Source organism: Solea senegalensis, linkage group LG14 (genome assembly GCF_019176455.1).
Source record: "Solea senegalensis isolate Sse05_10M linkage group LG14, IFAPA_SoseM_1, whole genome shotgun sequence".
NCBI classification, from domain to species: Eukaryota; Metazoa; Chordata; class Actinopteri; order Pleuronectiformes; family Soleidae; genus Solea; species Solea senegalensis.
The window spans coordinates 2,726,455-2,751,659 of NC_058034.1; the positions used below are offsets into that span (position 1 = coordinate 2,726,455).

Consider the following 25,205-nt stretch of genomic DNA (forward strand, 5'->3'; position numbering starts at 1 on the left):
TTAGCTGCTACATTTAGATACCCCTGCTCATTTTAAAATAAATACAGTCAGGCCAAGTAGAAAATAAAGTGTCGCATGAAACTAACAAATGTCTTCAAACCCCTGTATGACGCATAACATTGATAAACACAACTTCCAATACTTTTGAGGTATAGTCTGCTACTTTTAGCTGTTTCTGTTCATCAAGATGGTAACAATTTCAGAATTGTGGAACAGAAAACCAAGAAAGAGGATTAGGGCCATGTATAAAAACATTTCTGGAAACAAACAAGAATAAATGAATGAAGAAATTAATAAATTAATAAATAAAAGAGCCTGAGTTCCAAGATTAAAGTCGGAATACTGAGAAAAAAGTCCAGAATCCTGACTTTAATCTCAGAATTCTCAGAAACATATTCACATATGGCTCTAATCCTCCTCCACACATGGCCCTAACCATCTTCCGTATTTTCATGTGGCCCTAATCATCTTCCGTATTTTTATGTGGCCCTAATCATCTTCCGTATTTTCATGTGGCCCTAATCATCTTCCGTATTTTCATGTGACCCTAATCATCTTTCGTAAAAAACTCTTCTAGAAAAATCGTCTAAAAAGTTATTTGTCGATTCCCCCATCCCAAGAAAGTAACTAACTAACCAACAAACTAACTAGTGTCATGAATTTCCAACTGTCAATCAAAGTTAGGTAAATGAAAGTCTCGCGCGCACACGCGCACACGTACACGGATACAGGAAGAAGGAACACGGAAGTGAGTGAGTGAATGCACCTGTTACTGCTCAGTTTCAAACTTTAAACAGCCTCGACAAGAGCTGGTAAGTAAGACTACCTCGTTAATATCTCTAAAATGTGTCGTTACAAAGGAATTCGCTGACTTCTTTAATGTAGTTTCATTTTCGATTCTTGTATTTGTGAGGAAAAGGAAACGAATTGGCAGGTAATCAGTGTCCCTGCGTCACCTCTCAGTGTTATCACTCATCATTACTTTTGTTTGGGGTTTTTTTTCAAAGCGGCGTGAAGCTCCATTATGGCAGAGGCTGAGGAGACAACAGTGTCCACAGAAGAACAGCAGCAGCAGGAACAGTTTCTGGAGCCTGACTCTTCGTCCAGCGGCCCGGGTGACAGTCAGCCTGCTGCCCGTGCTGAGTCCACCGAGCCGCGGGCAGCAGCCGCCGTTTCTCTGACTTTAACACCGGACCAGTTCAAAAGGAGAAAGTTCTTCGTGTTGAGGGTAAAATCATAAATCATAAGTCATTTGTCAATGCATGTCCATGTTGCTGCTACTCACATGACTGCAATACTCAGCTTTCACATCTAAAGACAAGTTCCAGAGTTAAGTCACAGGTTTAAAATCAAATATGTCGTTTGATTCTCAGCCAAGTCATTCCTGTTTTTCTGCCTCTGTTGGTTGTTGACATGGACCAAACATACTGTCATAATGTCAGGAGATAAAAGAACTCACCTAATGCAACTTGGATTGTCACCAACGATTGAGGCGACTGGAACACACCACAACTCGGTCTTGTCTATTTGAAATGAATAATGAAATTAGGGCTACTCATAAAGCACTTATCAACAATATTATTATCTTCAATATATATAGTTTATCAATACATTCGGCAGTTACTGAGATACAACTGAATGTTTTGTTCCAGGCTTTCATTTTAATTTTTCAGATTTTCTCTTTGTTTTTTTTTTCCATAAAGAAAGTCTAAAATCCTTTCTAGAACTTAAACTCTGGAGCTATTGCAATAATAACTGAGTCAATCATTTTTACAGTGATAATATATTAGGCCACATCTCCCAGCTGTAAGTCGAAATCATGTTTATCACCATGTTATGTCGTCATAAATTGATACATAAAATAGTGATTATTTTTTATAATGAATAAAATATAAGAACCAGTTCTGTGATTTCAGGTTGTGCGACTTAGGTGTTGTTTGTTCTCTGTCGATAAAGTAACTGTAAACCTTAATGAACTGCTTTCTTTGGATTTCACCCACGAGCAAAAATCAATCTTCAGTTATGTGATATGAGTTGAACATTTTTATTGTGACCCTCTTTTTGGGCACATCGCCCAGCCTTAAATCAGAAAAAAGAAAAATGTAAATCCATCATCTCTGTTATGGCAGTGTCAACAGTAAAGTTACAAAGCGTGTGTTCATTGCATGCCCGTTGTTTTGGTTTGCAGTGTGAAGTCATTCCCACGTTGCCAGGTAAACTCAGAACCAGGATCAGATTACACTCAACTGTCAGTTTGAACTTAGTCTGAACTCCTGATCTTATTTTTTAAGTTTTCATTCATTACATTGTCAATAAAAGTGTAAGTGTAAGGGTAGACAGGGGGTGAGCTTCCCTCAATGTCTTCAGGTTTTTTTTATGTGGAAGCTGCATCCTCCGCTTTCTCCATTTACACACTAAGATGTCATGTTTGTGTTTACTGTTATTCTCTTTGATGTACAGACACGCTGACATTTTGTTGGAGTTCCAGTCCCAGCTGCGCAATAGTCTCAAAGATTAACCCTGAAGCTCTCTGTGTTTGCACACACTGTGTGATTGTCACAGTGGAACACTGGAAAGTGACAAGTGTGCGTTTCTGTCTCCTCAGCCTGGCTCTCTGAATCAGGCCCTCAAAGACATTGATGCTCTGGTGGATAAAGAAGTGGATGGCACCGTTCACAGCATCTGGCTGATGGTAGAGTGAGTTCAGGACACCATGCTGTTTGTGTTTTTTTGTGTTCACGTGTGTTGTAATGTGCAAAGTTAAAAGCTTGTATCTTTAATTTATGAATCCTCATCCACCTTGTTTTGTCTTATTGGTATTGCTGTAACTATCATTCCCCACCCTGCTCTCTGTGGTTTATTCAGGACGTCTTGCCCCCACCTTTACCTACGTCTTTTACTGCTTTTTAATGCCTCTGCATCTGACAACAGTCAAGAGCTGGAGGTATTATGTTTTCCCATTATTCGCATGTCCCACTTTTGTGGACATGATATCGAGAATGCCTCAAGGGAATTTTCTTCAAATTTGATACAAAAAGTCAAGTTAAACTTGCAAAGGAAATTGTTAGATTTTGATGCAGTGGAAGGTCATTTAATGCCCAGTTATTTGTACATAAGTTCTGCCCTCTGTTCCTTTTTGTAGAAAATACTTTGTGTCCACACCCCCACAACCAAACTCACATTGATAAAAATTAATGAACAAACTGGAACAAGGAAACACTTGCTATTTGTTTCTGGACTTCACTCACAAGATCCATATGGGACTGAGAAAGAAATTCCTACAGTACTGTCAATCACAGTTCCTCAGTCATCACTGATGAGTCCCAGATATGCTTAGTTTCCCTGGAAGTGGTGATTTTGCCGTTTCTATCCAATTGCTGTCTAGATTACCACAGTGAAAGAAATAATTTTCTGTGCTGCCTCGTAGAGATCAATTGAAGCTGATCTTCCACTGGTTTTAATGCACCATGTTGCTGCGGGAATACAATCTGTGGTAAACGGCTGATTCTGAACAAACTAGTAATATAGTTGAGTGTGTTCTATCGCACTTTTAGTAATGAAATGTAAATTCAACGGTTCATATTTGACCATTTATTTTATGACATTTTACTGGAAACAGAGCTTCCCTTGCTGTCAATTTTGCTGTCATCTCAAGACCTTTTGTTTTCTTAAGAATTAATCAAAATAATACTTTGGCACAAATGCTCTCTTAAACTCGCAGGTTAACTCTTGATATTTGAGTGGCCCCAGGTCACAGTAGCCTCACCATGTGTTTGAGCTGTTGAACATTAAACTCCTTTGAAGTCATGCCCATATTATATGCATCTGGAAAAAATGTGTTGACTGACACTGGAGGCATATATCCACTGAACCACACTAATTATATTTTTGGGAACTCTACATCCATTTCGTTTTTGTAATCTCTTCATTATTGCGTTTAGGAATTCATGAAAATATTGAAAAAAAACTCATAGCTTACTCCAGATAACAAAGAAATAATTAAAAACCAAATAATTTAGGTTTGTGGACAAAACAAGACCATCATAATTTCCAGAATTGCCGAACACTGATCAACATTTTATGGTGCAAACGTTTACTCGATTAACCAAGAAAATAATAGTCATGCCAGGGTGAACACTACACCCTGGCCAACTTTGCTTTGCATTAGTGCTAATGTAGTTAAACTGCACAGAGGAGGAAGATGTCATTTAATTCATGCACACTTCCAGTGTCCCCTGTACAGCACTGTGGTTCTTTAACTATGTCACATTATTAACAGGTAGGTTGGGACTCGCATCAACCATGTGACCTTCCTCCATATACAAATTGCCCCAGCTTCCTGTTCCATGGTGAAATGAAATTCACCATGAAATTTGCCATGTTGCCACATCAACGCAGTGTGATGAAAACAAAACGGCCTAATCCGTATCTGAAGGCTGCTGTTGTTCAAATACAAGGTCGATCTGATCAACCATGTCTCTCCTGTTGCCGGTACTCACAGTATTTGTCTTCAGGGCAGGACTGAAGCCCATCAAACGATGTATATTGACATTACATCCAGTGAACACCACATTTTAATTGTGTAATTGTATGTTGCCAGTAGGGGGTGTTGTGGGTGTAAATCATTAATTGTACACGTTAGTGTACATGAAGTTTGGCTTAGAACTCTGTGTAGCTGTAATCCTCTGAGAGTCTAAGAGACAGATTGCTGACACAAGAACACAGGCCTTTAAATTCTACATATATATGCAGTATAATACCCTCGAAGCATCATGCCGTGTGTCATTAGATCTTTATCAGTTAACCTTTCAGCGCCCTCATCAAACCCAGACCTCATGAGTGAGTGCAGACGTCGTACACGGGTGATCCATCTGACAAGGACACAGAGTAAAGTGAAGTGACTGCAGGACATTTACCAAGTGCACTTGCAGATGTCGGCTTGCATCACTCCTGCGCGAGCTTTCAGGAAACATTAAGGCTGGCCATGTGAGAATGAATAATACATCCCATTTATGCAGCTCTGTCCAACAGACGTTAATGTTTGTTCTACATTTTTGCCTGTAGTTGTTTTGGTCGCAGCAGAAGCCGCTGTATGATTTATCTCGCCAACGGAAAAGGGTGAGTTCTGCTGCTAAGTGTATTCGAGGGAGAGCAGTGACAGGGACTGTGTAAGGATTTGTTAGTGTGTCTGATGAAGGTAAATCAATCCAGGCCTCCATGTTTTGTCTGTATTGTTGTTTCGAGTGCAAGCAGTGGGTCAGACCACTTACCATATGATCCAGGATCGGTGAAGCTCTCCATGAATCCAGTCGAGGTTAAATCATTTTATTAACTCAGTGAAATGTCTTCACTCACACCTTTCCCACTAGTGCTTGTTTAGTGAACTGTTTCTGTGTGTATTTTAGTCTGCGGCTGCCTGCAGTGATTTGCTTCAGTGTGAGGTAGCCACGCATACTCGGCTCAGTCGTCTGTAAGAAAGAGCCACACCAGGAGAATCCATGTCAGGATGAATTAGTCATGAGTGGAGAGTGATGAGAAGAGTCTGTGTGAGATGATGCTTTGGCTCCTCTTAATGATACCAGCTGGCAGTCGCACTGAGGTCCTTCTATCTTTCCTCTAAATAAGAACATAAGATTGACATCATGTTGTATTGAAGAAGACATGAAACTAGCCATTAAGACCATGAACTTCTCAGGAAAATGTTTACTGACGTTATAAAGCGAGAATTATAATTATTCATTCAATTCCATTCAAACCAAGTTCCTTTCCAAGTGCAATCACCCGGTGGCTGACTGTCAGGTCTGTCTGACTTCTAGGGTTTCACTTTTCAAACTGAAAGGCTGTGTTCTTCATTCTGGTGGAGGGCTGTGAGAGAAGAGGGAGAGTGCCATCCTTACCCCACCACTAGAGGTCAGGGTTTTCAATGGACTCCACTAACAATAGGCAATAGGACTGTGGCATGTAGGAGTCTGCTCACAAGTCTTTAATGTTTTTTCGATAACATTAGTAATTATTATAGCAAAAAAAAAAAATTATTTAATATTTTAACGATATTTCAGCACTAACCAAACGTGCACTGGTTATTGCACCTTTCTATTCCTGATGACCACTTATTTTAACCTAATATTTTACACTGCAGTTTTGCCATTCACTCATTCACGCCCATCAGGGATGAATGATAAATTATCTTCAAAATTTAAATCTCTATGCGAAACAACAGAAGGCTGCAATTTAATCATATTTCTTTGATCGCTCTATTTTCAGTTCCAGTTTAAAAACTGTATTGCTTCTTCAACTTCTCATCCTTGCATTACATTGTAAAAGTTAATATCTCAATAACGTAACGTGGTGATGTGTCATCATCATTTTAGATCTCTAACACAGCAATATTGAACTCAAGCTTGACTTTAAATAAAATAAGATCACATTAATTGATCACAAATCAAATCGCAGTCACAATATCTGTCAGAAAAACAGTATTGCATATTCTTACCAAATCATTAAACAGTTTACTGTCACACACCTATCATCCCTATCCACATGCTGCCATTACCAGGAGTTAAGTGGGGACACACTTAACGACAGCAACAGACAAAAAGTTAGTCAAATGAAGATATAACTATAAGTAACTTCAATAGAAACATAGTACTTTAAAGACTTATTTATACTCAATTTTGTTGTCTGTTTTACATCTCACTGTCCCAAACGATATCTCCGTCACTACCCTAAACACAGTACCTCTGTGCATCTGTTGCGTTGGTAGGGATGTTACTCAGTACTTGCTCTAGAGGGCAGTGCCAACAAACATAGTGACGTTTTGAAGAGGTTATTTTATTGTGGCGTAAACCTTTGATAGGGTCACAAAGGTTGCGATCCATTGACCTAATGACCCCTCCTTTTATTTTACGACCTTGCGAGAGAGTGATATTGGTATTGGATTCAAAGAAATCGCCATTGCTCTAACGCAGAGATTTGTGTTTTTCTTTAACAGGGTGGATCACTGGAACAATGAAAAAGAGCGCATTGTTCTCATCACAGAAAACTCTCTCCTCGTCTGCAAGTATGACTTTGTCATGTTCAACTGCGACCAAGTGCAGAGGATCCCGCTGAACTTTGTGGACCGCATCTCACACGGAGCCTTCACCTTCCCAAAGCACTCCCTCATCCAGTAGGTTCACACAGTTTAACCTTTGTTATTCCCACAGCAAGAAACAGGACTTTAGCTTTAATGAAAGTTTTTGAAATGGTACATGTGCATAGTCACTAGGGCTGTAATCAACCAAAGAAATTCTTGGTCGACTGAAGCCCTGAAATTTTGACTGAAAATCGACATGCAAACTGTTGCCTGCAAACTTTGCATTCGACTTTTTTCCTGCCATCCATTTTTGACTGACTAAAATGAAACACTCAAAATTAAATAAAACCACCGGACATTCTTTAATCTATCTGACTCCAGTGGGTTGGGCTAATCCAAAATACAGAAAACAAGAGGGGTTTTTCTCTGACGACGCGCTGTTACCTGTGAAACAGGGGTGCTCTGAAAACACCCCCATTAGCACTTCCTCCAGATGAAATCAAATTAACCATGGACTGTATTAAATTAACACGGCATAGTCGACCAACCTTCTGCACAACCTACAACCAACATACTTTTCCATTAGGAAACCAAACAAAGTCCATTAACAAAGACCACAATTTTACCTTATAGAACACAGTAAGTTTGATTATATTTCATTAACTTTAACATTTGAAGGCTTTTGTTCCTTTTTTTTTCCCCAGAGAAACACAAACTTACTCATCAAGGCAGTAGTATATCAAAAGTTGCATTGTACTATGAGCTGAAATAGGGGAGTGAGCCATTCACCAAGCAGATCAGTATCCTGTCTTACACCAACTACACTTAAGCAGACATAAATTTTATGAGGTGAGCCTTTTGTTAAATAGCTTAAATAATTAATTGTGTTGTTCCTGGTTGCGACGGTGTTTCCCCAGGCTCATGCCAGCACTCGGATGCTTGTCCACAGGCGGAGCACCCTGTACGTAACAGACTGTCTATATATACCTCATGCAATCCCTCAAATTAATTCTTATAAAGTTCCATCATCTGTATTAAATATAAACATACATTGACATGTGTGTATGAAAAAAACTTAATTTTGTTACAGCAAAAGACTCGCTCTTTCATTTCCATAAAGTCTGCATAAGACTTTCACTTTGTAGAGTTGCTAATTAAAAAATAAAAGCCCTACTTGGAGAATTTCAAATACAAGCCCCAATTATCAGTCCCTTGCTCTGATTTGCTTCACAAAAGCAAAATTTCCTTTGGGAAAAATTGCCTCATAAACAAAATATGCCTAGTCAAATTTTGTGGGCCAGTATATGAGGGTTCCCTGACTTTATCCCCAACACAATCTTTGTGCAAAGGCTTTAATGGAGATTTTTTTGAAAAATGCAGAAAAGCTACAAGTTTTATTTGAATTTTAACGGTAGCAGGAATATAAATGATTCACTAAAAAGTCTTTGCAGGGATTTGTATTGTTGGTGAAATGGTGACGGGAAGCTGAGAGCTGCTGTTGTAAGGCTGCGTGTTGAAGCGGGATACATGCCGAGGATTTCGTGCAGGGTAGACGAGATCAACCAGGGACTGGTGGAGCAGCAGGAATGAATCAGGGACGGCAGTGAGACGTGTGCGTGGAGAGGTTTTTGGGGCTAAGAAGTGCAGAGCTGTCACTTGGAGCTGTCACTTAACTGATTAGTGGCAAAATTAATGCAGTCCTTTCATCTAAACCTTTTAAAGACGGCTCAGGGGATACCAAACCAACTAAAACTAATTTGATGAATAAAATGTAATGTGCTGTGAAGAGCTTAGAGAGCGCATCCTTTTATTGGAGGCTTTATCTCTGCACATTACGTTAAATTATACATAAAACGCTTGTGAAAGCCAACCGGGAGTCAAACAGCAAAGAGACGGTTTCATGCAAGAAAAACTTGAGCCTCAAACATTTCAGTCTTCATCTTCCTTCCTCCTCCTCCTAATCTTCTTCAGTGTCTGTCCCTCAGGAACTGTCTTCTTTTTTCATTTTTTTTAGTCTAGGTCATTCTGTCTTATTTCTGGCAGACAGTGATCAGTGAGTACATGTATGTACAAATCCACGCTGCCATTTAAACCACATGATAGTGTCACAGAAATGTAATAAACCATTTCATGAAGTTACTAGTCATACCATAAAATAAGGAAATGTATACATTTACTTACAAGTGATCTATTTTAAATCTGAAAAAATTAAACAAAAACATGTATTCAATATAATTTTAAATAATAAACACTTCCAGTACTTGATGATCATTTAAAAAAAAAAAAATCTTAATGTTTACTTATTAAATACCAACAGAGATTTTTAAGATAAAAAGTGACAGCCCTAGTTGTATGTATACACATACATAATACAGAGTATACTGTCATGTAAAGTAATCAGAGAATTATTGGTAAACATATGTTTGATCCATACTGTAGCTGTAAACGTATATGAAAGGCAATGAACTCACAGAGCCAAGTGGACTTGTTCTCTGTGGGTTTTTTCAGAAACATTGTTTATACGGAATAATTGATCTTTTCCTCTAGCTCACAACGAGACGGTGAACGCAAGTTCTCGAACAGTTAAAAACTATGTTTTTGAGTTGTATATTTTCGTGTTGAGTGTTACGTCTGGATCAGACTGTATGCTGTCGATTGCTTTAAAAAAAAAAAAAACACTGAGAGTCTGAGGCTGAACTTTAGACCTGTTTAATACAAAGACTTCAGTCAATAATGTATTTTTCCTCATAGTAAGGATGCATATAAGAAAAGGCTGAGTTTCTTGACGTGTGTGTAACCCAGCAGCTTTTTAATCCTTCACATGTCTGGTTACAGTTGTCATCTGACCACTTGATGTCAGTGTGCGCCCTCTGCAGAGTTAGGTTCAAGGCAGCATCACATTTCTCCTGCTGATTGATGCTGTCATGGATGATTCTACAACTCTGACTCTCTGCTGCGACAAAAGCACACCAAACCACACCGAAGATAAATGTTGATTGTTATATGTTCTCAACATGCTGTTTATCTATCGTAACATTGATAGAGATTAGGGCTGCAACTAATGATTATTTCCATCATCGATTAATCTGGAGTTTGGATTAATCGAGTAATCGATTATTGAAATAGTAGGCGATTCATTTAGTAATCGTTTAATGGAGTAATTGTTTCGGCCCTAATAGATGTTGCACACATTCTGTTGCTTGTTGCTCTGGTTCCAGAACTCAAATGTCTCGTTAATTTTAAAGTGGTTTGCATTTACATTTACATTGACATTGTACACAAACACTGAAGAACATCGCCATACATGGACTTTGGTCCCCAATGAAGTTAATAGGTCAGAATGTGTGTGTGTGGCAGTGCTTTAGGAGGAGAGGACAGAACTCATCCAGGAGAAAGCAGCTTAATGGTACTGCTTCACGCCATGAAGTTTAACAACAGTGCATTTACATTTATATTTTGTTTAAATGCTGAAAAACAGCTCTTTTCGTGGATTTTTGACCCCATTTATGCCGGTGGACATGCCACCAGTGTTCTTACAGCAGAGAATGTTGCTAGGTTTTACGTGACCTGAAACCTAACTCTTTAAACCCTTACCGACTTTTTTGGTCATTCAAATATGGTGATGATTAGTAACACATTTTCTGTGGGGTGACAAAGTCAAGAGATATTTTTATCAGTTTACAGCGACAGGGAAAATATAACCCATTTAGTAGAGGTAATTATGAGTATATGAGAAAATATACTTGATGATGCTAACAGAAAGTGTTCGGGGAGTGTTTGTATTTTTAGTCTTGATGATTCTGTTTTCATCACCCATTGTCTGGGTAGAAGGAAACAACTCAATATATTCTCCATCTTTTGGGAAAAGCTGTGTTTTTAGAACAATATTTTATTTTTTCCTGTCTGAAGAAGTTGGGCGTGGATGCCTGAGAAACTCAAGAGATTACTTCAGTAACTGTTGTAAAATATTATATATATATATATATATATTCATGAAGGTTGGAAATAATCCCAGCACTGTTTCTCTGTTTCTTTTCTGATACAGTACAGTGTTTTTCAGAGGGAATTCTGCCTTACTTTGACCCCACCTTAAACTACTCACAGTTGCTCAGTTAGATTAACTTTTTTATATTCTTCTTGACCGTGTCATGTGATTTTCTTATTTAGATTAATTACGTCTGTGCCGAATTTGTTGTATGTGCCCATGGTTTTAACACAGTCGTCGTCCTCCTTCTGACCACACCTGTCCGTCCAGAACAGCTAACGTGTTTGAACAGCAGAGGGCAGTCAGTCAATGCTAAACATCATCTACATAATTTCTCAGCAGACAATTATTGAAATAATCACATCTGTTGTAATGTGGTGGAAGAGTTTAGATGTGTGTTTGGGACAAGAAGTAAATAAGTGCACACACAAGCTTGTACACATCTCTTTCGACTAAGACAACAAGAACAACAAAAAAAAAAGCACTTACATCGCACTTGACTAGCACTTTATAGTTTGGCTTACTTGCAGCACTTACTTACTTCTAGCTCTTGTTTGTACCCAAATGTTGAAATGCACTTATTGTAAGTCGCTTTGGATAAAAGTGTCTGCTAAATGACATGTAATGTAATGTTTTTATGTCTTAGTGAGGGCACATAATAGACATAATGCACTCCTTAGTCCCTTACACTTTCCAAAACCATCATAACTAAAGGCCTTAACCCTTAACCTATCTCTAACATAAAACTAATTCTAACCCTAAAACCAAGTCTTAACCCTGAAAATAATCTTTAAAGTTGTGAGGACCAGACAAAAGGAACCCACAAAGATGCCGCTGTTTTTCATTTTAATAGTCTGGACGGACAGAAACAGAGATTGTTGGACAGGATGACAGTCACCAGCATTCACTTCCTGATTGGTTCTTATCAATCTAAACTCAACTATAGTACTTTTCGCCATTGTTTCTCATCAGTAGTACTTTCTGGAAGTAAGCAAACAATTGCAGAGTGTTAATATGGACACAGATCATTTCTGATAGGGAGCCTATTTAAAACTTGTGCAAGAAAAGAAGCAACCAAAAGCACAACCAAGAGAATATGTTTGAGTCCAATCAGACTGTGCCACAAAATAAAACGGGGTGATCGTAAGGAGTAATTGTTGCTCCCAATTCTAGGATGGGTCAAATGCAGAGGAATACTTTCCCTAAGGGGATTAATAAAATTAAAACTTTAAAACTTTAACATGGTAACTATGATTTGATGAGGCCAGCATTTCAGGTCCCCGAAAACAAAGACGTTTGATAATCCTATATGCTAGATTTTTGTTTTAAAGGCCTCGTGCTGTGGGGCCACACAGTGGCTCACGTGGATAGTGCTTTTGCCTCACCGTAAGGTTACTGGTTTGTATGTGTTTAGTGCCTGTGTGCCATTTTACTCCAGATGGGCAGAAGCGATTACACGGTCGCCAGCAGTCGCTTCCACTTGTTGTTGGTCTCATCACGGACATCCTTGTTCTGTCTTTTTTCCTTTGTTTTGTTCCTTGATCTGTCTAAAATACTTAATTTCTGTTAGCAACACGGTCTGCTCTAAATTATGCCGCGTTTCCATCGAGTGGAACAGTTCGGTTTGGCACAGAACATTTTTTTTTGTGTGTCCATTAGGAATAGTGTCAAAATAACCAGCCCCAACCGTTCCATTTTTTTAGTCCGCTTCCCTTGAGTATTGGAGCAAAATGGTACAGTACAGGCTGGAGTTACACCGGCTCCACCCATGATAGTCATAGCCGATTGTGCGACAGAAAAACATCATCCCGTTGCAACCGGTGCAACACAAGCCTGACTCAGGGCTTAATCAGGGCTTAATCATTCCAAGACATACCACACCAAACCATACTTTGTTTGAAACACATAGTATTAGGTCCCCTTTTAATTCTCAGCTTCTTAATCCAATTTACAACTTGCATTTTTGATTGCAAATATAAAATGATTTGTTAGTTTGGATGTAATGCCGTTGTTTTTATCTTTCCAACCTCTAAACATCCAGCAGAGAAGTTACAAAACATACCTTTACATCTCCAAGACAAGCATAGATAAAGCAGTGTGTTCACACCGGAATATACTGTACAAATGAATAAACACCTGTGGATTTTTAATGTCTTGGGCATTCTACTGCTGTAAATACTTGTGGGTTTGCATTTTCACCAACAGCCTCCGGCTATGATATCACAACATTTTCATCAGGACATGTCCGCACCATTGCTGTATTTCCTTTTCAGCTCTAACAGTTGCACAATCGGCTTTATCACAAATAATGAAAATGATAGAAATCTGAGAAGAAAGGGTAAAAGTCGTTGTTTCTTTACTAGCTAACACTCCACCCTCTTCTTTTAATAGTTCTCTCACACTTCTAATGAAGATTTGTTGGATAAATAACATGCATGGATGGCTGACAAACCTGCAGGCCCTATTGAGCAATCTGAGCGGATTTGTTTGTTCTCTCTTTGACAATGTGGGACACTTGCCATGACGACTGCAGCTGGGTTTGATATTTATCAAGAGTGTTGACTTTTCAGTCTGCTCAAAGTGCTTGAAGGCCTAGGGAGTGATTCTTTTTTGTCACTTGCCTCTAAGCTAAGAGTACAGTGTTGCTCTTACGCACATGTGTTTGGTGGGTGTAAAGACTGAATCGATCAGAGGAGACGTGTTCTAGGATATTTCTGTGAATGACCAAACTCGGGTGTTGCCCGCTCTCGGTGTCTCTGTATTTTCCGTGACTGTATTGAAGTGAGGCACAGTGAAAGTACAAACCCCAGCTCTGCCACATAAACACGGTGAAGACTTCCAAGGCCTCTGGCTGGAAAGCCCAGCCCTGCTTTGCCTGTTTGGGCCGGTCCCGCTCCCAATGATAGCTTACCTGTGGAATTTGCCAAAGCTTTTTTATATCCCCATTTATACTACGGGCAATAGCTGTGTGCACTTACAAAGGACAATGTGTACAAAACGTAACCCCACCATCCTCACTTGCTTTTTGCTGAAATATAATCAGTCTTTTAGTGCGGGCTTTTGCTTTTGTACAGTTTTTCCCCCCCCTTCTTTTCTCCAGGCTCAACCCTGACTCTGGAGGAGGCACACACTGTTCAGCAGTAGCAGCATTGTCATATTGAAGTGCTTGTGTAAACATGGCGAGAGGACTGCATTATGATGTGGCCCCTCCCTGGGACTGTGACATATCAATAGCTGCACCACTATTGTTTAGCCTCAGGTGTTTAATTCTGGTTGACAGGAAGTGCTCTTGCACAAGCACTGTGGTAGAAAAAAAAAAAACAAGCACATAGGCATGACAGATAGTTGTGGGCAGATTGCAGCTGTGTTGGGAAATGACCTGTTACAAGTAGAGCGTAACATGTGTTAAGTAATTTCAAAAAAGCCATGTGTCAGTAGTGTTGTGTGTATTCCCAATGTGAGGGTGAATAAGATGTGCAAAATTTCTTAAATCTGAAAAGATTTGTTCTGTTTGGAATTTACAATTTGGCTTGACTTTTTTTTTGCTTGACTGCCGGCCACTGATTGGTCAGAGAGTGTCGTCACTTAAAGGCTACATAGACCGGAAGCTCCAATTAACGCTGCGTTTGTGTGTGTGTAACTGCGTCATTACCTCGTGAAACCCTAAAGTTTCAGAACAACAGTTCAGCCACTGCTGAGAAAATAGTGTTGTATTGTTTTCCTGGGCTCTGCGAAGCGGATCGGCACTTCCTTAATTTGATGTCGTCATCAGAAATCCTCACCACTCCTCTCACCACCGTAGCGCCTCCTGGTGCGGCACTAGTCCGGGCACATCCGGTTGCGTACGTTCAACCGCAGAAGAAGAAGAAGAACTACTCTCATTGTAGCTGCTGAGATGCAGAGCATCCACCGTGCCAGAAGGGAGAGCTGTGTATCTGAGAGCTGGCCTATCTATTACGTCACTTCCAGGTACCTGGCCAATCACAGGACAGTGGGAAAGCTCTCGTTGACTGGCCAATCACAACACAGTCCACGTTCTGGGGGTGTGATTTTGGTCTGAAACAGCACGGCTGACGAGATATTTTGATCGGCTCGTTTGCAGCGATTAGGAGGTTTTTAATGTGTGATACAAGCATTCGATGTCACCTTTAAAGAGTCATGAGTGCGACAACAGTCAAACCATCATTTAAAAAAACTGGCAACAGCGTTACAGCGAGCATACATGGCTACACTTCATAAAAATACACCGTGGTGCATTGACGAGGTGCAGACGTTGCTGTGTTTGGTTGCTGATGAGATGATCCAGTGTGTTTATCTATCCATCCATCCGTCTTCTACCGCTTTATCCTCCACACACCTACAGTCAATTTGGAGTGTCCAATTTACCTAATTCCCATATTGCATGTTTTGGACTAAGGGAGGAAGCGGGAGAACCCAGAGAAAACTACACATACAGGGAGACCGTGCAAACTCCATGCAGAAAGACCCCAGAAAGTTTTGGGATTGGCATGTATTACATGACTACATTTTTATTCCAGTTACTTGTGTCCATGTAAACACAGCTAGTGAGAGATATAGAGATGGTGAGACTGGACACTTTCTTCTCACATCTTCCTGAAATATAAAAAGTTTTATGTTTCCATTCAAAACATTTGTATTCGCAAATCAAAACAGACAACAATGGGAATTCATGACGATTTACTTCTTACATATTTTGCTATTGCTGTCATGTTTTATGCAGACCAACAATTAGATGATGGATCTTTAAAGGTAGACGATACAGCGAGCACTGTTAGCATAGCTTTTATGTGCTTAATTACTTTGCCTTTTAAGTCATGAGCACTAAATAAACTAAACAGTTTGTATAGCCTCAGATTCACAGCAGAGGTTTCAGAGGAGACTTTAAAAAAAAAAGATGTATTAACAGTGTTGAAGTTGTGTAGTGAGTAAATGTAACATGGGATAAATGTTTCAGTAATGCACAGCTCCTATGTACATGATGAAACTTTGTGATATTTGCATGAGGCAACTGTGTTGCTTTTATCTTTCCAGCTAATTAGTTTGGTTCTTCCAAAAAGAAAATGTTCTCAAGGAAAAAAAGAAAACACCAAATGTGGACTTACATGATCCCTTGGTAAAAAAGGAAAGTGTGATGCAAACCAGTGCATTATGCATCGATGGTGCTGCCCAAAATAAAACCTCAAGGCTGTGAAACGATATTGCAAATGCTGCTTTTTTCACATACAGTATGTGTATTTTTCTTCAGTCACAATGACAGTATTGTTTTTGTTGTTCCTTTAGTGTAATTAAGTCGGTCTGAGGAGTCAAACCTGCATCCCAGGTTTTCCCAAGCTGTTTTGAATCAGGTTTGATCCAGTGTGTGTGTTTAATTCAAGGGCGTGTGTTTGGTTACAAGACTGGTGTAACGCGCCCTCCCCCCACACACACACACACACACACACACACACACACACACTGTAATACTACTACTACTATCACCATAAACTCCTGCAAACTGTCCAACGTTCAGGAGACAAAATAATGAATTGCGAAATGTTTTGTAACCTTAAGCCAACATTTTTTTTTAGTTTATTTACCTGATTGAAACAAACAAACATGATTTACTAACATTAGTTGACATTGTATCTGCCTGTACGAAGTGACTTTAGGTACTGAGCAAATTTTCACTCTAAAAAAATTAACATTGATCAATTATGGTCTCGGGGGTTAAAAACAAACACAAAAAAACCCAATGTCTTCTGCTGATTTTTCCCTCTCTTTTGGTGGTAGAATATTAGATGTCTCTGAAGGTCTCTGACATTAAGCTCGGCTCTGTGGATCAGTAATGCACTTATAATTATTACACAGAGAATATTAGCCCACAACTCTCAGCAGAAAAAGTGTAAGGCTGCAACTCATAATTTTTTATTTTTATCATCCGTTGACCTAGTGACTTAATTTTTAATTATCAGTAATTGTTTGGTGGGTTTAATGTAATGTTTTTGTTCATTTTGTTTGTTTTAGGATTTAAAATATTGCTCTCTACCTGCCAAAGTAGCAATATTCTCATTGGCCGAATGTGCTATGGGTGTAGTGTGTAATACATTTGCATATAAGCCAACTTGTTTTGTCACCAGTAGTTTCGCCCCCTTTTGGCCATTAAAGAGAATACATGTCTCTGGTTCTTGTGCATTGGCTCAAAAATGTATAAGGATCGTTGATCTTAACATAATGAATATATAAATGTGTATTTTCCTATTTTAAAGATTCAGTATATGAATGTGCGCAGGTCTTAGATCACATTTAAAAGCAGCGTTGTCAGTGTATTATTTATTAAATCCTTTTTTACAAGTTAGAATAAGCTTTTGATTCTATTATTAAATTAAGATCTGTTCTTAAAAATACAACAAAATCTATGTAACAGTATTTTTAGATTTGCATGCAAATATTTTTATGACCCATTTTGAAGATTTCTCCTCAGAGATGGCAGTGAGGGGAGTTTTAAACTCTCCTTGACCCACAACCTTCAGTCACAAAGATACTCTATACCTCCCACATAATACAGGTCTTTCAGGTATGAGAGAACTAGATCAAATTCAGTGTACATACAGTAAACGGTAGAACTGTAAAGAGCGTCACAGTGCGTAGATCAACACCAGCCTTGTTTCAAAGATGGGATCAGCGAGTGTTTGCTCTCAGTCTTCTGAGGTTTCATTAGGCTGAGAAAAGATATGACCCCCGAGGCATTTTCATTAAAACCCTCAGTATTTACTTTAAGCGACTAAAGAAGGAAGAGCAGAAGAAAGAGAATATGAAGAACTTGCTGTAGATTACCTCTAAGCCTGGTAAACATGAGATTGTCCTCACATTAAGTATTTGCCCTCAGGGCAGATTAGTGCCATTATTTTTGATTATAGTAACACTTTTACCACAGAAATGGTAATTCCCCTTTAGGGAAATAATGTGAGCTGATGTTAATACTTAGGAGAAGTATCATGGTCCTTAAAGGGTTAGTAACTTCATATTCGGAGCTAGTAATGTATTTTAATTTGTGAACACAAATCTATATGGTGCTTGAAGCCGAATTTGGATAAATGATACAGAAATGAAAAACCGCATGTGACAAGATGTGACCTCACCTCGCGCTCAGACACAGACACTGACATCTGCGCTGGTGGCTAAACAGTTGTAAGTACCTGACGTGCTGTGGTAACACGTTCACTTCCTGTTTCACTGCTTTTGTCAACAATACTAATTCAGCTGTTTTTTTTTTTTATTCTGTGGCATACACTTGTTTGGTTTTAAGTGGTCATAGATCATAACCTTTGAAGTACAAAAGCATTTGGACGTAGTTTAACATCCTCTTGGTTTTTGTAAATATAATTTGTCTTACAGGATTTGATACAAGCTGGCTTGTTTTTGTAATCGATCAATAGAGATGCCCCCTAATGGCCATTACATAGAATACAGGTTTCAGACACTTGTACATTGGCTTCACTGTTCTGGACTATGAGGCTGAGTCCATAATGTGCAGTCTATAAATCATGCAACATGCAGAAAGGCTCTTGTTCCAACCTGGGCTTGAATCTGGGTCCTCTTGCTGCAAATGGAAGTGTGCTAACCACTACACCGACTGTGAGGCCCAGTCTATAAAGCTTCCTCTAAAAAGTCTTTAAATATGTACTGTGTTGTATTTACATTTCATTACTAAACGCATCACTGGAACGCATCACTTCTTTATTCAGAATCCGCCGCTTATCACAGATGACGGATCGTCTTACGCGATTTACGTATTCCCATAGCAGCATCTGCATTAAAAACCACTTGAAGCTCAGCTTCAACTGTTCTCTATGTGACGACACAGAAGAGGTTTTCTTTACTGCAGTGAGCTCGACCGTTATTGGACAAATCCCTCAAAAACGTCGCTTCCACAGAAGCTCAGCTTCTCTCAGAGTCAATGGAGCAGTGGGTGGGCGTGAACACTGGGCTTCTGCATGATGATTGGAGGAACTGTCTGAAAGGCAGAAGCAGTTTTTGATTGACAGCGTTGCAGACACGACAGCGGAGCGTTTCTACCTCAGTCCTGAGTGGATTTTGTGAGTGAAGTCTGTAGACAAATGGCTGCTTGTTGTGTTATTTGCTGGGCAATATAGACCATTGTCATTTGTACATATACAAGTAAATAAAAACACTATTATAGCATTTCAGTTTTACATAATTTTCTTGTTCTACTTTCCAGAATTTATGTACAAATAACTGGGCCTGAAATGAGCTTCTCCCGTTTCAAAGACCATCAACCACCACTGTCCACACACAAAGTCAAATGATAGTTAACCATATGGATGAAATTCATAATTGGTCAATAACATTAAATAAGTGTAAGTTTATCTTTTGAAAAATGAATAACTTTTACATCCAAAAAGATCACAGTCACAGTTACAGTATTTCAAAAAAAGAATACAGACATAAACATTTATTCTATTTGAGTTGTCAAACCAGTAGTTATTTTGGAGTTTATATATTCAACCTTTTGTACATGATTTACCACAAATGCAAACAAAACAATTATTTGTAGAAAACGTTAATGTGATGACATGACAGCAACTGAACTTTTTGTCACCCAGTTGATTCACAGAGAGTTTTTATTGAGACTGATGTTGCTTTGATGTGTTCAGGAGAGACGGGGAAGGGGTGCGAGTCTTCTGGGACCGGCTGAGAGAACCCTCCTTCATCTCCAGGTGGAACCCGTTTGCCATCGACTTCCCTTTCGTCACCTTCACCAACCATCCTGTGAGGAACGTCAATGACACGCTCGCTGCCCTCTGCGATGTAAGTTCATCATGCAATAATGAGATTGTGGCATTGTTTAAAGGTGCAATTCACCTTAAATAACTGCAATTTCACATTCATTTCCACTGTGTTATGCAGGTGTGTGTATTTTCACCTATTTTTGGAATGTTACTGGGAGTTGATTAGATTATAGTAGGTTGGATTAGATTAGTCTATCAATCCTACACTGGGGAAATATACTTGTTACATGAAGGTCAGGGTTAGACGAGTGACAAATACAAAACAGGAATATAATAATCAATACAAATTAGGGATGCACAACATTGGACTTTTTGTCGATATCCAATATATACAGTACATATTTCCCTGTGGCCAACTGCAGGGGTCGTTTAGTCTCTTGTGTCGTGAAATTAACACTTTTATGCTACTGTCGCAGCAGATGAAGATATAAACGTTCTTCATTGAGCAAAATAAGCATAGAAGTCAAGGAGTTAGCAGCCTATTCAGCCTACTGTTGTACTCATTAGTCATATTGGCAGATGTTGTGTTTGCCGATGTTCGATAATACAAAGGGAGGAACAGCTCCACATAATTAGCTGTTTTTGAGAAGTTAACAGATTATTTTCATAATCTGTCGATTAATTTCTTGATTAATCGCTTGGTCCATAAAACGGCAGAAAACCTTAAATGTTGGTCGGTGTTCGTCAAACCTGAAAATGACGATGTTCTCAAACGTCTTGTTTTGTCCACAAACCAAAATGATTAACTTTTAATGATTTCTTTGTTGTCCAGAGCAAAGAAAATACTCACATTTAAGAAGCTTAAACAATAGGAGATCTTTAATCTTTTAATAATTTATGATCATGTGGTAGGAATGATGTAACCGTGTGTTGTAATACATCCATAGAAATCTGCAGATTAACCAACCCTGTCATTGTGCGGTATAAACTGTCATTATCACCTGGCAAAATAATATATTGCAATATTAAGAAGTTAGTGTCGCTCAGTGGAGAGGTTTGTGTTTCGTAAGACACACAAAGATACAAAGTGTTTTCCCAAGTCATGTCCTCATCAACGACACGGTTATGAACGTGTGACTCAGCATGAGGAAGACAAAGTGAGTCGTCTTTTATTCACCAGTGAAGTTTCAACATCAGCACACGGATGTCTGTTTCACAATGTGTCAATCTTGTGATCAGGGTTTGCTTCACGTCTGCTTCTTGCAGAGTTATTATACTTATATTATACATCACATGCATTATACACATTTCACTGACATTGCACATTAGCGGTGACTGGTAGCTGAACTCCACACTGTGTGCACACACCGTGAAGAACATTTACTAAGAATGCAACACATAGTAATTAAAATAATTAAGGTTAATTATGATGTGACATTTAGAAATGTGCCCGCTTGTGAAAGTGTACGAAAATACTGTCAATATAAACATAGGTAAGTGATCACAGCTTGTTCAAGGCGCTTACCGTCTGACCGCTACCTCTTTCTTCTAAATTTCAATCCATATGTAGCTATGATGTCATGTTTTTTTTTTTATTTTGGCTGATGTTTTAGAGTGAAAAGCAGGACTGTGACATTCATACTTAAAAAAGCTACAGCCCTAGTGAAAACCATGCACTGCATTTCTCGCTGAGGAGTTAATGGTCTCAATCACTATTTTCAGGTCTTCTTCAGTAGACCATGGTGTCAATTTTGCAAATTATGGTTCTATTTAAAGGAAAAAGTAATAAGCCGTTAGCAGATGCCAGAAAAAAACAAGTAAACAGCCGACCTTTAGGGCAAATTTACTGTCTGTAGCTGCTGTCAGACATTCAGTGAAGTCTGCACAAAGTCTCTTTGGACATTTTCTTTAACTTCTCCTGCCTGTTCCCTGAACAACTGTGTGTGAGTCCATGTGAGAAAAGTGCAGGAGAAGCTGCAGATATACAGTATAACAATGTGCAAATTGACGAATGCCCTGCCCGCTGGGTGCTCGAGCTGTAGGTGTTCCAGACAGTTTCCTGCTGTTGTGAACACATCTTACACAGAAAATGCTGTGCTGCGTTTGTCATATGAGAAGGGAAAACTCCCCCAAAAAAACTGCAGACATTTTCCTGAGTTCACATCTTCCTAATGTCTCACTTATGGTACTGAATAATATTTATCAAGCACACGAATGGTAAATGCTCTGTATTTACATCGCATTTTTCTAGTCTTGATGAGCAACGGGGGGTTAAGTGTCTTACCCAAGGAAACATCAGCATATAGACTAATGGAGCTGGGAGGTGAGCCCACAACCTGTATGGTGATTTCATGGAGCATTTACCATGAAAACAAGATGAATGACTCAATTGAATTTGTAAATGTCACATAAATCTGAGTTAATAAATTACATCATAATTTAGATAAGTTAATAAATACATAATTAATTTGATGTAAATGTTAAATTGATGTTAAAAATCTCCTGTTGTAGATCAAAATGATTAGTTAATTGGGAATGCTGTTTATTTCATGCCCAGAACTAATGTTTTCCCACTTGTGGGACTTTTAACCTTTAACGTTTTGTTTTATGTCGGCGCTGCACGTCCTCTTTGTGTTTCGTTTTACATGCTCATGTGCCGCTGATGTGTCTATGTTCATATAAATACAGTTCTCACGGTGTGAATAAGACGGAGAGAAGAAACAATGAACGCCCTGTGTTTCATGTTGTGAAGAGAGTTACAGAATTGCTGAAATAATGTTTGAAATTATAGCGCAAGAGTTTTTGTTTCTGACCGTCATGTCTTCATATCCGCAGATTGAGAAGTTCCGAGAGCAGCTCAAGGACGCCGCACTCAGAGCCCATTCCATAAAGCCAGTTCCAGGAAAGGCCAACGGAGTGCTGGTCCTGAATCAGCCACTCTTGATCGAAGCCTACGTCGGCCTCATGTCATTCCTCGGAAACCAGAACAAACTGGGCTACTGTATGGCTCGAGGAAACATCGGCTTTTAAACCCTTTTTACTATTAATATCATTTTATTGTTATTTTATTGTTTTACTTGTTCACAGAGAGTTTATTATTCTTGAATGGGCGACCGAAGAGTTGTCCACATTCAGCTTTGCCTTTGTTAAGCGCTGCAGCCTGGATTCCTCAGGATGAGAGGATGAGTGTGCTCTCCCCTGCTGCATGGTATCAGTGTGCGGTGTCTGAGTGCTCAGAAATATCCACATTTCAACACTGCTCTTCACTGGATGACGGATCTCCCGCTGCTCTCAGGGAGCTTTGTGTTTGCTCCTCAGTGATATGGTAATTCAACTCTTTTGCAATGGGACTCCTTTCTTCCTCCCCCAGTGTTTCTGTTTAAAAGCTCATTCTCATGCCATTCAGCCCCTTAGAGATTCAGTGAAGCGGGGGGTGGGGCTTAGTTGTCAGTTTATCATTTCTTCTGTATTTTTTACAGTGCATACAGTGCTGGAATTTCCCCTTTGATTTGTGTTTACCATGAGTTGCTCCACCTTGTTTAGTATCATCTGTTTATCGTGTAAATCTGTCACAGACATGGCAACATAAGATGACATGTTTTGCTCTCTCTCCACTCTGTTGCTATAAAAAAAAAAAGTCTTGTTTTTATGATGATTCCTTTGCACCGTTTTTTTGTTCCGTGCACTAAAGGAGTGAATTATCACACAAAGTTTTTGGACTGAATTTAGATTTCAGTCTTTTTTGATGTGGTCTGGTTACAGCAACAGCAAACAATGAAACAGCTACTGTGTTTCCCGTTAAGTCCTTTTAATATGAAGGGCTGCAGTCGTGCATTAAGAGTAATTCAATACAGTGCTATAGGAATGTAAGAATGCAAACAGGGATGTTGATAGTGGGGAGAGTGTAATGCTACATCATTTGTCAACCTGGAACCTGCAGATGTTGGCAGTTAACAGTGGAAATGACCCATGATGCCTGGCACCATATAATGCCAGTCTGAGGTCCCAGCATTTAATCTTTAGGAGGGTTTATTTGCAGGAAAATGAATATACTAGCCATACTTTAAGTTTGTTTGTGTAGAGTTAGCTTTAAAATAAAAATCATTGGGGTTTTGGACCCTTACTTTAGGCAAAGGCCTCGTTTTAAGTAGGCCGCCATCTTGTGTGCCAATGTTTCTGCAGCATCCAGCCACAGCATGCGTGTTCTGTAGTGAAGCTTACCACACAAATGAAAAAGAAGAAGAGCTCCAGTAGCTGATGTCACGAACTTGGAGCATACCAAACGACATGTCGGCCAACTCATCTTCACCGACTGTATTCATAAGAAGTGGAGGTGGTGGAGAGCTGTTGGGGACAAGCAAAGGGACGGACAATCCTGAGATGACGGAGTGGATCACTGCCGTAAAACGCGAGGGGACTTCACAGGCCGTGGATTCCACTTGTGTAGAGATCACTCCATATCAGGTACAGAATAAATGACCTAGCAGTTTTCATACTTGTATGTCTGACGTGCGTTAATTGCTGTCAAGTCCTCCTCTTGTTCAAAATCCAAAGGACACAAGGACAACTCCAATTTCCGACTCAATCATTTTTCTTTTCCTTTTGACTTTGTCAGTTGATTGGTTTAGTCAGTAAATTAGGTTGTAAACCTTGAAATAATTAAACATTTTTAATGCATTTTAAATTAATTTAAACATTGATTAAACATTTTAAATGGATTAAACACTTAAGCCTTTTAAATAGAATAAAGAAAATCTAATTTCATGAATTTTCCAGATTTTTTAGTAAAGTTTTAACACTTAACTTTTTACTATCCTTTTGTATCTTTATGCCTTTAATTTTCCTAACTCAACCCATTTATCATAAATCAATGCAGTCAATGCTGCAATGTGTTCTTCAGATAATCTACACAGTAGTTAAACATAAACTTAAACATTTTATGCAGCATTTCAAAAGCCGTTAAAGTAAATAAAATATTTCACCGACCATTGGCGTCTTTGGACTGAAGCTATGAGTGAACTTGGAGGTTTGTTTGACTGAATCCCTCAGTGTCTTCTCAGGTGCTCCAAATCAGTGACAATGACTGATCAGGTGACAGGTAGTCAGTTTGCCCCTGCTGTTGAACTCTGGGTAGTGAAGTTCTTTGAGACCCATCCTGAGAGTCAGCTCAACAATTGCGACGCGTAATGTTATGTTTGCACCAGATGTCAAATTTTACGCGCGACAAGCTTACATACAAGTGCAAGTTCAACATTTTTTAATTTGGCTAAGAATCCCATTGACGCGATAACTGCTGTTGTGTGGACACAACTTTCACTGTTTACTTTGGGAGCTTCGTACAGATAAGAACCAAATCCAGCGATACTTTTGTGTTCTTCAGTGTAGGACAAGTGAA

At 39.1% G+C, this 25,205-nt stretch overlaps 1 protein-coding gene across 1 annotated transcript; it reads left to right on the forward strand.

Annotated features, from left to right (window-relative positions):
- Nucleotides 1-608: 608 nt before the first annotated feature.
- tprg1 (tumor protein p63 regulated 1) lies at nt 609-24,305 on the forward strand. Its single transcript, XM_044043721.1, has 6 exons — nt 609-812; nt 1,008-1,228; nt 2,606-2,697; nt 6,992-7,168; nt 19,736-19,889; nt 22,646-24,305. Exons 2-6 carry the CDS (start codon nt 1,025-1,027, stop codon nt 22,838-22,840), a joined length of 822 nt encoding a protein of 273 aa, XP_043899656.1. The 5' UTR covers nt 609-812; nt 1,008-1,024; the 3' UTR covers nt 22,841-24,305.
- The last annotated feature ends 900 nt before the right edge of the window (nt 24,306-25,205 follow it).

Coding starts and splice junctions, on each gene's coding strand:
- tprg1 (XM_044043721.1), top strand. CDS start 1,025: ATGGCAGAGGCTGAGGAGACAACAGTGTCCACAGAAGAACAGCAGCAG. Junction 2,698..6,991: donor AGCATCTGGCTGATGGTAGA/GTGAGTTCAGGA, acceptor TTTCTTTAACAG/GGTGGATCACTGGAACAATG. Junction 19,890..22,645: donor CGCTCGCTGCCCTCTGCGAT/GTAAGTTCATCA, acceptor TCATATCCGCAG/ATTGAGAAGTTCCGAGAGCA.